We start from the raw sequence: 13,594 nt of genomic DNA, 5'->3' as shown, positions 1-13,594 counted from the left end.
TACTGTAAAGAATACTTTATTGGTATATTACAGGATTTCCAAAAGTTGTCAAGTTGGAAAAGTATGTGGAAGACAGTTACAGTAGATATGTAATATTTTTCAGGAAAAGCTACTTTTTATAATTAATCCTGAAAAAGATTTACAATGTAGAGAAGTAGAGAGAAACTTAGCAACATTTAACACAGCTCACACTGAAATAGCATTTTACAGCTCGTTCGCTCACAATCACGGAAGGCCAGAGTTGTCTTGCCTGAAACATTTTTGTTTAGTTTTCTAGGGAATGAAAAGGTTTGTTCTGTGTTTAGCTCTAAAATATTGTCAAAACATTGATTACAAAAACAGATTATTAAAGTCACAATTTTGTCTTCACAAAATAATTATCTTCTGATCTTAAATCAGCTTTTTTTCCGCAGAAACTTTTCTAGCCGTCGGCAAACAGGATTTTGTATTTTATTTTTTCAAAGGATAGAACTGTACAACAGTATTACGTCTAAAATATGTAGCTAAAAGATCAGTTGTTTGAGAGAATATTGTCTATAACTTGTAGCCCAGTCCAGATCTACTGATGTGGCAGAAGAGCGTCATGGCGAAACACATTCCCAAGACCTGTCAACAAAAAAGATGACAAAATGTAATTGTGAAACACAACAAATAATCTTGTTGCCTGGTGTTTGTCACAGAAAACAACAATTATGCAGCTTCATTGCTTTTACTATATGTAAAAACCTCAAAATCAATATTTGTGGAGATGTATTCCAAATTGCTGTCTTTTTTTTTTTCGAAGCAGCATAAAAAGAATGGAGGTGAAGAGTCCATATGTGTTGGTATTTCTCATGGTCTGTTGATATTTTGTTGTTTTTTTTGACCAAAGCGAAGAGTTTTAGTTGGATTTTTAAAAAATTAATTAGATTTGGATATACTATTAAAGCTGTGTTAAATTTCAATTTTGGCTGCTTTGTGACACAAGAAGAAAACATCACACTGACATATTCGCAATGTCTGAAATCACTTCCTGTTTGCTATAAAGGGCACTTTACATACATTTAATTTTAATGCAGAATACTGAGCATTTAATTTAACACTATTTGGCGCCCTCAAAGATCTCCAAAAATCTAACAAATAAAGTGGTGTCCATTGACCTTCTTTTCATGAAAATGTTCGACATACTATAATATAATGTCTTTTTTCATTCAATTTTTCAACAGACTATACTATAACTTTTTTTAGCAAATTTTTCGATATACTATACCAAGACTTTTTTTCATGAAAATTTAATGACATACTATACTATGACTTTTTTTTAACAAAATATAAGATTACTTTTTTCGACATGCTATAATATGACCTTTTTTTCATGACATTTTTTCGAAATACTATACTATGGCTTTTTTCATTACTTTTTTCGACATAGTATAAGATTACTTTTTTTCGTCATACATACAATACTGTCCATAGCTTGTACACTACCTTATGCCAACAATCACACGTTGCAATGTGTTGCATTTTATGAATGCAAAAATCACAGTTGTGCGACACTACACTTGGAGCCAAAATAATACACAAGTATCCAAAATCTCAATTTACCGCTCACTATAAAGTGAACTATTGATTCCGTTATATAGGGAGTAGTGAATTAATGAATGAGGTAGTGATTTCAGACATGGCTATTGTCACCATATATGAATGTGCTTAGATTTTGTATGGAGAAGTTAACAAAGACAACTTTCCTTGCAGTTTAATTAATAAGTATTGTAATGTGGCAAACATAACCACCGGCAGCTTACCTCGATAATGCAGAGAACAATGACAGAAATCCCAGTGGTAAGAAAATTATCCTCAAACAAGTTCTTCATCGTTTCCAAACAACCCTGCAAACAACGAGCATGAAGTTGAGATTAGCCGCAACCAACAGTTAAATACAATAACAAGGCATCTGTCTGGCATTTCAAAAAACATGTGACCCCTGACCTCTGAACTCTACAGTATGTCACAACAAGTATTAATTCAAGCTGTTCACAGGGGTTACACTGTGTCTACCTGTTTTCTGTACTGGGCCTTTGGGGTGTTACAATCCTTCAAGCAGCAAGAAGCCGGCGGTTTGTCTCCCCAGTCTGTCACATTGTTGACTCCACAGCAATCAAGCTGAAACACAATCATTTCAATGATTTAGCGCTCTGTATTTCAGCACTCCATTCACAACCGGTCATTTGTGTCACCACATTATGTGTGCTGTCAGTATTTAGTCTCTACTCTGATCAACTTACCTTCTCCTGAAGCGCATCCCACTCGTTCATCGTTGCATTTCCAGACTTTCCTTTCGCCTTTGCCAAACCCTTGTTGAGATCTTCATTCACCAATTTAGCAATCTAAATAGTGAGGTGAGATTTGCAGATTATACACATAGCGTAGGCTATATAAAGCACAACACGGTGTGAGTACTGATGATGGATGTGACCATACCTCTCCCTCATACATGAGTAGCAGGCATGCTGCAGTCAGCTCCACCAGCATCAGGATGAACAGCAGCAGGAAAAACTGTCGACAGAATATTTCACAACGGTCAATTCGTGTTTTTACTCTTTGAAACACATTCAAGTACATGACAGTACCATATATTTACATAGATTAAAGGAACATTCCGGTACACAACAAGATTGCTCGAAATACTGTTGGTCCAATGGGGTCCAATGGCGATCACACAGGTTTAAAGGTCCCATATTATGCTCATTTTCAGGATCATATTTGTATTTTGTGTTTCTACTAAAACATGTTTACATGTTGTAATGTTAAAAAAAGACTTTATTTTCCTCATACTGCCAGCCTGAATATGCCTGTATTTACCTTTCCGTTTTTGCGCATTTCGACGGAATTGCAACAGAATTGCGTTGCTAGGCAACAGCTTGGGTCCATGTGTACTTCCTGTCAGCTGAAAACATTCACATACACTGCAACCAGGAATAAACTGGGAGCACATTTGGTAATGTTTATGTTTAAATCTGTGTAAAGGGTCTAAATATTGTATATTTGTGACATCACAAATGGACAGAAATCCTGACAGCTTGTTTCAAATGCAGAGTTTCTGAATACGGGCTTTGTGTCTCTCACTTTTTTATAATATGGGACCTTTAAAAAGAAAAAAAACAGCAGAGACTTACTTAGAAGAGAAAATAAAGGCAAACAGTAAAATTATCACCCAAATGCTCCATGTTTAACATCCATCTTTATTTGTGGACCAACTTCGCGATAATTACGCTAACATCAGCATGTTAACACGGTCACATGATAACATGTTAACATGCTGATGTTTATCGGGTATGATTAACATGTATGTTTGCATCCTAACGTGATAATTAGCACTAAACACAAAGTACAGCTGAGTCTTATGGGAATGGCATTAGTTTTGCGGTCGTAAAATAAATGATTTGACCTGCTGGTGGCGCTAGATCAAAAATTTAGCAATCACTTGTTAGGATTCATCCTCTGGGGAACGTGAATGTCTGAACCAACTTTCATAGCAAATTCATGCAATAGCTGTTGAGACATTTCACTCGAAACCCCAAAATGTCAACCTCATGGTGGCGCTATAGAGTCAGGTGGTGATGGTAGGATCCTCTCTCTGGGGATCGTGAATATCCGTATAGAATTTAACGGCAACCACATCAGTACGAAGGTCAGAAATGGGGTATGTTATCCTATGCAGTGAGGGATTATTAATGATATTTTGGGTTGGGCTCACTTTCCAGGAGTACAATGTGATCCTAACTGATAGAAACACTATGAAGATAAGCCCCCAGTTGTAATAAATCTAAATGATCCTTTAATTAATTAATTAATTCATTATGTTTTACTGGTGATAGAATCTATGTAAAGTAGAGTAGTTGATACAAAACAGAAGCAGGTTGCAGTGTGTTACAGATGTTACTTTCACTTGGGGGATTTTTTTATGACACCTTGATGTAGTTGTGGTAGAAATTATTTGTGACTAAAACCCAATGCGTGAGAAGGATCAAGCATACTTGCAAAATAGCTTGAAATAACTTCTTTTTTTTTCTAGTGGTATCTAGCCCTGCAGATATGTTTTGCTTTCATCGGTCCAGGTTATGAGAGATCTGTCTCCCAATTAGGGCTGTTAAATTAAGTTAACGCGATAGTAACGCGTTAACGCAAATTTGTTTTAACGCCACTAATTTCTTTAACGCATTAACACAATTTGGGATTTTTTTTTTCAGTTTGAAAGCTAGTGACAATACTGGCATCATATGAGAACCTAATGAATGCATTGGTACCACCCATGTCATACTAGCTTGTCACAAAGGAGGTTAAAAAATGCTCCAAACTTGCGCAAAATTTTGGTGAGGAAAAACTGGCATGGCCATTTTCAAAGGGGTCCCTTGACCTCTGACCTCAAGATATGTGAATGAAAATGGGTTCTATGGGTACCCACGAGTCTCCCCTTTACAGACGTGCCCACTTTATGATAATCACATGCAGTTTGGGGCAAGTCATAGTCAAGTCAGCACACTGACACACTGACAGCTGTTGTTGCCTGTTGGGCTGCAGTTTGCCATGTTATGATTTGAGCATATTTTTTATGGTAAATGCAGTACCTGTGAGGGTTTCTGGACAATATTTGTCATTGTTTTGTGTTGTTAATTGATTTCCAATAATAAATATATACATACATTAGCATAAAGCAGCATATTTGCCCACTCCCATGTTGAGAAGAGTATTAAATACTTGACAAATCTCATTTTAAGGTACATTTTGAACAGATAAAAAATGTGTTATTAATTTGCGATTAAACTAACGATTAACTATGGACAATCATTTGATTAATCATGATTTGATATTTGAATCTATTAACAGCCCTACTCTCAATGCAAATGAGATTAATGGAGTTTAAATGGTGGTGTTCACAGCATTAAAAATATACAGAGCAATATGTCTTTCCACTTAGGCTACTCTGGAGAATCCACAGAGCACACTGTCAACAGTTGTAAAATGGAATGAATGGAATAAATAATAAGAGTCCGTGTGAATAACGGATTGAAGTGAGACATGAAGAGGTGGTATAAGCGAGAAATTTGGGAAAAGTCAGAGAATATAAATAGAATTTTGAAGAATAGATTTTTTTCTGTTATCCTTTTTGTGACACCCAACAACCCTGCGTCAAGGTGACAGTGTACAAACAACATAATAGTTGCTTATAATAGAGAGAGTCTTGAATAAACTGAAAATGAGAAGTTAGCAGATGGACTAGAACAACAACACAACCAGTTGGAGCACCCAGGGGTGCTGACTGTGTGTGTGTGTGTGTGTGTGTGTGTGTGTGTGTGTGTGTGTGTGTGTGTGTGTGTGTGTGTGTGTGTGTGTGTGTGTGTGTGTGTGTGTGTGTGTGTGTGTGTGTGTGTGTGTGCGTGTGTGCGTGTGTGTGCCGTACCGTCAGGAGGAAACAGCGGTTCTCCTTCAGAGCACCCAGAAAGCCCAGGAAGGACACGCAGGTGATGACGATGCCACTGATCAGCAGCATGTTGGCGAAGGGGAAGCTGGCCAAGGTCGGGGTCAGAGCGTCCATCCTGTTCACCATCATGTACACACCGAAGCCCATCACCGCCACGCCACACATCTGACAGGACAAACACACACAGGACAGCACACGCCTCCACCTCAGTTACCTGATCCCGTCATCACACAAACATGTTTCTCCACTGAGCAGCACCACTATAGGGTTTCAGTGACTTGCTCAACAGTATTGTTTTTCCAGTGGTATAGCCTAATGTACAACATTTACTCAAATATTTCTACTTCACTACATTTCAGTGTACATTTTTTACTCCATTGCATTTATTTAACAGCTGTAGTTACTTTATATTATATACATTTCTAAAATACAATGCGTCGCTGACTCCAACTCAACCATCTGCAACACAAAATGCTTCTTACACATCATAACAATCCAGTTATATCATATGTAGATAGTAATATAACACTGACAGAAGCATTCTTTTCTTCACAATGAGGATGTTTTCTTTTAATACTTTAGGTGCAGTTTTTATGATACTTTTACTAAAGCAAAGGATCAGAATACTTCCTCTGCCTTTTTTCAGTAGGTTCAGTCCATAGACTGTATTTAAAGATGGACGACATGACAGCTCCTCAAAAGTGAAGCCAAAACATGTCGATCGCCCCCTGGTGGCTGGTTGCAGTATAGGTCACAAATCCCGCCTCCCTCCATGTTAGTGGATGGGACATGGGCCAAACTAGATTACACGTCAAATAAATGTTTCCCAAAGGTGTTTTCTGTCATTTTAGGTAGTTCTTATCACGCTGATGGATGTTCAAGCATTCATGTTTCTGATAAGTTTGTTTTCCATTAGTTATTTAATGCTATAAAAAGGGGGTGAGACGTCATGATTGACAGTTGCTCTGAGTATAGCAGTCATGTAACCGGATGCTCGGACATCGTACGAGAGAGGAGATGTAACTTTAACTTTCCATAACCATCACCAGTCTGTCTGTGTAATATAACGTGTGTCAATTTGACTTAAATGGCGGTATTGGGACGTTTAAACCATTTATCCAGACTATTCATTTAGACTTTCTTGCTTGCAAACTAGTTTCCACACATTCTCAACTAAAAGCAGGTGGTGTTCGAGTTACATGTTACAAATGTATGAATATTTATCAAATCATAATTTCTATGTTATTAGCTGAGCTACACCACAGTATTTCTTCGTACTCCCTAACAACTGGTTGATAAAATATACTGACAACGTGTACCATAATGACCTCTGTATGTGGTGCTGGATGATTGAGAAATACATACAAAACAAAGGAAGTTGGCGAAGCACATGGTGTACTTTAAACACTTGAGGCAGCCTTGAGCCATTTTGTAACGCCTCTGATCAGACCTGCAACGAGAAACAAACAAACAAATAAACACATTATCATTATTTCATCTGTGATGAACAGAGGACGCCAAAGTGAATCAGTTCTACAGTCAAAAGCAGTATATTATTTAGGCCTTTTGTGTGTGTGTGTGTGTGTGTGTGTGTGTGTGTGTGTGTGTGTGTGTGTGTGTGTGTGTGTGTGTGTGTGTGTCTCAACGGTGACAAAACGTCATGGTCACACTGCGGGGAAGAGATGCTAACACATCTCACTTCCTCTGTTTCCTGTCAGTTTACAGGCAGAGGGTGCGTTTGAAATACACATTGCATTTAAACGTGTTATGAATACATAATAGTTGGTGTTGCTGATGACATCACAAGGGTTTGGTCTACTGTGGAAATACCACAAGTTCCTCAAAATATAAAATTAATATGTCTGGGTATATCTATATAGATATATATCTATATAGATTTACTGTAGATATATAATGTTTAAACATTATTTTAATCAGAAATGTCACATTTTTAATCAATCCATAACTGATCTTTGCTGTAAGAATGATTAATAAAGACAGATGTCACAACAATGTGATATCATTTTGCTAACATTTACCTTTAGGTTTTTAATACTGAACTTTTACATACGAAACTTTGGCTGAGATGACCATGTTGGATTCATTTTAAAGTCATTTTTAAGTTTTTCAAATTCTTTATTGAGTCTTATTTTTTACAAGTATTCTCTGGAGATATAACGTCAATACATTTGTATATGATAAAGAGGAAAGCCACAAGTAAAACATGATCTTGACAACAACCTAAAAGAAGATCTTATTCTGACACTCAGCAGAGTTACGGAGGAGAAATCAAGTTTAGGTCTTACCTGTTTGGGAGAATAATCTGCTTGTCTTTGTTTTCAGACTTGTGTTGCGGGAACTTTGCTGTTGCTTACACTTCCCCTTCTCGTAGTGCTGTGTACCGTGCAGCGCTTTGTGGGGCTTTCAGCACCTCCTTCTCACTTCCTCTTTCTCTACATTAGCAACATGGAAAATGTATGACAGAAAGTGCAGCAGAGAACAAAACCAAAATAACAGCAGCAAAGTGTCTATGACATGCTTCTTATATTTAGACAAGATGTGCAGTTAAACTGTGGTCAAGAGCTGTAAGTTTGAAAACTAGAGCCGTCAGTCGATTAAAATAGTTAATAGCAAAAGTAACTCTTTTTAATCTGTTGAAAATGTACCTTAAAGGGAGATTTGTAAAGTATTTAATACTCTTATCAACATGGAAGTGGGCAAATATGCTGCTTTATGCAAATGTATGTATATATTTATTATTGGAAATCAATTAACACAAATCAATAACAAATATTGTCCAGAAACCCTCACAGGTACTGCATTTAGCATCAAAAATATGCTCAAATCATAACATGGCAAACTGCAGCCCAACAGGCAACAACAGCTGTCAGTGTGTCAGTGTGCTGACTTGACTATGACTTGCCCCAAACTGCATGTGATTATCATAAAGTGGGCATGTCTGTAAAGGGGAGACTCGTGGGTACCCATAGAAGCCATTTTCATTCACATATCTTGAGGTCAGAGGTCAAGGGACCCCTTTGAAAATGTCCATGACAGTTTTTCCTTGCCAAAATTTAGCGTAAGTTTCTTATTTAGCTTCCTTCACGACTAGCTAGTATGCCATGGTTGGTACTAATGGATTCTTTAGGTTTTCTAGTTTAATTTTTTTAGAACAGTGGGAAACTACTCATTTTATTTATTTATTCATTTTTGTATTGGCCTGTTTTCTTACATTATATTAATTAGATTCTATTCTAATTGAGTAAAACCCACGAGAGTCTGTGTAAGTTATGCGCACAATTAACTTCAAAGGTATGCCTTTTAATACACTTACAGCAGGTGTTTATGAGCGTCTCTGTTTTGCATAAAAGAGACTTTATTCCATCACCAGATTGAAGTGTAGTGGGAAACAGTGAAGGGTTTCTCCGCTGACTGAACATGAAGTGTCAGTTAGAAATGTGAACCACACCGTTGAAAGTACTACTTCTCAAATCTCACAATAGGGCCCCAAATTCCTGTTCTCGACTATTGATAAACTAAGTAGTCCTTCTCTAGCTATATCCAGTTTTGAAAATAATAGATGTAATGATTTTGCACATTTTAAAAATCAGGGTTATTATTCTCAAAGACCCCAATTCTAAATGTACTTTGATACATTGAATTTACATGTGCTCCAGCACATGACATATTGTATCAAATCCTTACCTTCTAGTTGTTGAGTGTCCAGTGGATGAATAGCACATGGTCCGGCTGCATTATAACCTTAAGATGCTTGAAGAGCTCATGTTGACCTCGAACATACAGTAGAAAGGAACCGATACAACGAACCAGTTTGTCTCACCGGATTTAACATCAGCATTTCACAGGGTATTTTTTTAATTGCTAACACACACAAAATGACACAAAGCACAATTATTGAAACTGACACTCAAGGAGCAAAACTTCAGCCAAGATATGCACAAATACAAGCACATTCTCAGCCTCAATAATTGACAAAACACGGCCGTCGGGTGTACAGACACTTAGGTTCTTAATTGTAAACTATGGAATCAAAATGGGGTCAAAAGTATTGTATCACCGTATCTGAATGTGTGAAAACATTGTGCTCAATATGCTCAAATCATAACATGGGCATGTCTGTAAAGGGGAGACTTGTGGGTACCCATAGAACCCATTTTCATTTACATATCTTGAGGTCAGAGGTCAAGGGACCCCTTGGAAAACATCCAGTTTTTCCTCGCCAAAATTTAGTGCAAGTTAAGTTAGCTTTAAAACAGAGCTACAACCTAAAAATCGCAAGTAGCTTTAATGCGTCAAATAATTGAAATTATTATGCATCTGTCAAAGTTGAAAAAGCATCGATCACCTTGTCAAGTAACAAAGCTAAAAGATACAGTGTGGATTTAGCGGCATCTAGTGGTGAGGTTGCAGATTGCAACAGAGTACTCCTCCGCTCACGCCTCCCTTTCCAAGACTGCGGTAACGTGAGACGCTGAGTGCAAAACCGTGGTAACGCCATTCACCTCGCTCAGAGGCCATCCTTAATGACACTACTTTAGGAGCAACGGATGTCAGATGGCGGCTGGCGGTAAAAAAAAAACAAGAAATGTTTTATCTGAAGCGAAACCAAACACTCTCTAGAGCTGAGTGTTTGGTTTCGCCGTTCTGGGCTACTGTAGAAACATGGCACATTCAGTGAAGAGGATCCACTCCCTATGCAGATATGAAGGACTCATTCTAAGCTAACAAAAAAAACCAATTCTTAGTTTCAGGTGATTATACACTAATGAAAACAACGTTATGAACCTCATATTCCATTTCTGTTAATAGATCCCCCGAAACATTACACACTGTTCCTTTAAAAAACATTCCTCTGATCAAAGATGTATAGTAGTTCAACCTTCGACACCTTAACAGACAGTGAGAAACTATTTTATTTTATCATGGCAACAAACAAATGACATCATTTCAGATTCCACAGAAGAATTCATCTTCTGGACTTTTCCCATTTAGTTTTTCCCATAATTTTGGCTTTTAATTTCTATCAAATAGTGCATAATGTTACTATTACTCATCAGTTAGTGCACTTAATAGTCACAATTAAATATTCTAATAAGTTATTCTACATTATTCTGTGCAACTATTTAACAAATAATAAGTAACAAACTGAAAATTCAGTTTTTCAAAGGCAACGTCCAACAGAAAATATTCTAACATAATACTCCCTATTAACACAAAGTCATTATCATAAACAATCATGGTATTTAGATTATTATGAAAACCACTATACTCATAACACATTTCCTTTTTTGCCTTCCAGTCATAAAAACTTAAAAACAATGAGTTAATACCACAGGAGCTCTGTAACCACGGGGATTAAAAAGCAGGTAAAAAAAAGCATAACGTTGCATTAATTGGCAGATACCAATGTTCTGGGTCTAAATCATCACTCGTATACTCTATTGTAGTGAAACGGTTGCAAAGATCAGCACGAAGTGGTCGGTCATGTGTGCAAGGTTCAGGGTATGTTCCAAGCACACCTGTTTTTTTTCAGTTCATACTGGCACAGACTGCACACAACTGTATGTGCAAAAATGGCTGGGTGGAGTGAAATATAAAAAGTGTGGTGATAATCTCTGTGACTTTACTCATAACAACACAATATGACTCACAAAAAGGAGACTTGTAATACAATAATGTTGCATTGCGTTTTGACATGTCATGATGTTAAAAGCACACGTGTAATGAATAACATTAATAATGTCTGCATCCCATAGTTAGGTATGCTAGTTCCAGGGCTCCAGACCCATTGATAATGTATTTGGTTACACCTGTGCTTTTCCTCCTATTAACAAGTCAAATGCTGTGTCCCGATTCCACACTGCACACAGTCTGCACCGTATACTAACAACAAATGATTCCCAAAGATTTAGTACTTTTAATATTTTGTTTTGTCCTTTGTGCATTGCATCGTGGGACAATAGTGTACATCCAAAGTACACTCAAAAGTCAAGCATTTTTTTTATTATGCATACTAAGTTTGGTAACACTGTATAATAACATCATTTATAAATGGTAAATTGATGGTTAATTAAACCTAGTTAATTAGTTATTTTACTATTAACAATGAAATGATAATTAATATTGTTTACTAATTATTACTAGAACTATTATTATTTTATCATTAGTTTGTGTATTATGACAATTAGTTTAAAAATTCTATATATTCTATATCATAGCTGATAAGCGACGATAATAAGTACATTCTGATTGCATTAGTAAACTATTTAACAGTTTATTGTTGCACACATACATATATTTTATATACTATATTAAGTAATTGTTAGTGATTACTAAATGATTTGTAAACCTTTAAGAAATCGTTTGTAAAACATCTATAAACATAGATAGAAAGACCAGAAACCAATTATTAACCATTGACAAAGTATTAACTATCTATCTAAATAATGTTTATAGATGCTTTAATAAGTATTTAACCATTAACAAAGTGTTATAAATATCTATGTAATGTTTATAGATGTTTAACAGACAATTTCATTAAGGTTTACAAATCATATCTTAATCATTAACAGATACATATCTATGTATGCTATAAATTATAGCATTACTAATAATTAGCAAACATTATTAATTATCATTTTGTTGTTTGAGAACAGTAAAGTATTAGTTTTATACAAGTATTAGTATAAACTGAGTTTAATTAATTATCATTTTGACCATTTATAAATGACGGTTATTATAATGTGTTACCCTAAGTTTTTTTGAGTATACAGACTTAAAAACCTGGTTACAGTATGTAGTATGAAATATAGTATAAAATTGGGGCACAGCTAAAATGCCTGCCATAAAAAAATTGCCAAAGTAAGTGTTACTGAGCTGAAAATAGTCCCGGTACTCAGACATCTACTTTCAGCACCTCCACTTCACTACGAAGGTGGTGTGGACATCTCATCGGGACGGACACAAAATAGAGTTCTGCTGCTCGCACTAGAGACTCTCATCTTTCTAAAGAGTCTGGCTCCATGGAAGGAATACATTCATGATATACATCCGGTGCAAGTTGTTTTGCATGAATGAAAAAGCTTATTACAGTCATTGTTCACGTGATACTTGTCACACCTGTGGTGTGTAGATATCCCTGCTCTGAAAGAGGAGAAATCCCTTCATCATTGGACAGAAATGAGGCGAACACTATACTTGGAAGTGCAATCTAGGCACATAAAACATTTTTACTTCCTATACTTTAATACGTAAACATTGTGAAATGCACTATAGTGCTTTATGTATCTGAGCTTATTATGACAGGAACCAGCTAGGCATAGAAATGTTCCTAAAAAAGTGCCACTGCACATTATGAATTATTATGCTGAAAGACTGCAGTGCATTTTTAAGTTGTGCGTGATGTGCTTGTATGACGATACCGATGTTTTTCCAGGCTCTAGTGGTGGTACAATTCCATACATTTTTCCTGTTTTTCCATTAACTATGACAGAGCTGCCATACTAGCTGACAAATACATCAAACAAGCGAAACAAAAAAATACATTCTGCTGTATTCCCGTAAATTAACCGATTTGTAAAACTCTTTGCCGTTTCCCGACTTCCTCAAGAGAACAGACAAAAGTCAGATATTTTCCCTGTTTGGAATACACATCTCCTCGATGCTCGATGTTTTAATAATTCCATGACGAACGGGAAACCCTGGTTGTTACTGAACTGTTTAAACCGATGAAATTTACAAAGTGCAGGAAACACTGAGACACACTGGGGCTCGTCACTCAATTAAAACTACCCGAGCCTAACAACAGGTCACCGTATCCATCGACAGTTTTGTGTCTTTGAGGAAGACACTGAGCATGCTACCTCTCTGCTCATTGGATGAGAGTACGAGCTACATGTTTGTCATGCAAACTCAACGGATATCTCAAAAGGTTACCAGAAATACTGCATTGAAATGTGTGTGTTGCGGACCACGGTCAGCAGCCCTGATAGGAAGTCACGGCTGTGATGGATGTCACGGACTTGGTGGAGAATTATTCGGCCGGCGTCGAACTCGGATTTGAATTTCCTCATCCTGTGAAACAGTCAAAAAAATGAAAAGCCATCATTGTCG

At 36.6% G+C, this 13,594-nt stretch overlaps 2 protein-coding genes across 7 annotated transcripts in view; both read right to left on the bottom strand.

Annotated features, from left to right (window-relative positions):
* Positions 1 to 7,891, bottom strand: LOC141768953 (leukocyte surface antigen CD53-like). Its single transcript, XM_074637509.1, has 8 exons — positions 7,768 to 7,891; positions 6,827 to 6,911; positions 5,441 to 5,626; positions 2,461 to 2,535; positions 2,265 to 2,366; positions 2,038 to 2,142; positions 1,785 to 1,868; positions 1 to 606 (listed from the first exon to the last, which is right to left on the bottom strand). The coding sequence occupies exons 2-8, from the start codon at positions 6,887 to 6,889 to the stop codon at positions 535 to 537; spliced, it is 687 nt and encodes a 228-aa protein (XP_074493610.1). The 5' UTR covers positions 6,890 to 6,911; positions 7,768 to 7,891; the 3' UTR covers positions 1 to 534.
* Positions 7,892 to 10,377: 2,486 nt separating this feature from the next.
* pnpla7b (patatin-like phospholipase domain containing 7b) overlaps positions 10,378 to 13,594 on the bottom strand; it is a 29,654-nt gene continuing 26,437 nt past the window's right edge. For all 6 annotated transcript variants that reach the window (XM_074637499.1, XM_074637501.1, XM_074637502.1 and 3 more), the window contains one exon: positions 10,378 to 13,555. In XM_074637499.1, the coding sequence (XP_074493600.1) occupies positions 13,496 to 13,555 (60 nt within the window). In that variant the 3' untranslated portion in view covers positions 10,378 to 13,495. The remainder of the gene's footprint in view (positions 13,556 to 13,594) is intronic.

The sequence above is a fragment of the Sebastes fasciatus genome, chromosome 6 (genome assembly GCF_043250625.1).
Source record: "Sebastes fasciatus isolate fSebFas1 chromosome 6, fSebFas1.pri, whole genome shotgun sequence".
In the NCBI taxonomy this organism is placed as follows: Eukaryota; Metazoa; Chordata; class Actinopteri; order Perciformes; family Sebastidae; genus Sebastes; species Sebastes fasciatus.
Note: the sequence above shows the minus strand (reverse complement) of the source record. Positions and strands in the feature narration are given on the sequence as shown.

Coding starts and splice junctions, on each gene's coding strand:
- LOC141768953 (XM_074637509.1), bottom strand. CDS start 6,889: ATGGCTCAAGGCTGCCTCAAGTGTTTAAAGTACACCATGTGCTTCGCC. Junction 2,536..5,440: donor ACCGCTGTTTCCTCCTGACG/GTACGGCACACA, acceptor TTCTGTCGACAG/TTTTTCCTGCTGCTGTTCAT. Junction 2,367..2,460: donor TACTCATGTATGAGGGAGAG/GTATGGTCACAT, acceptor CTCACTATTTAG/ATTGCTAAATTGGTGAATGA.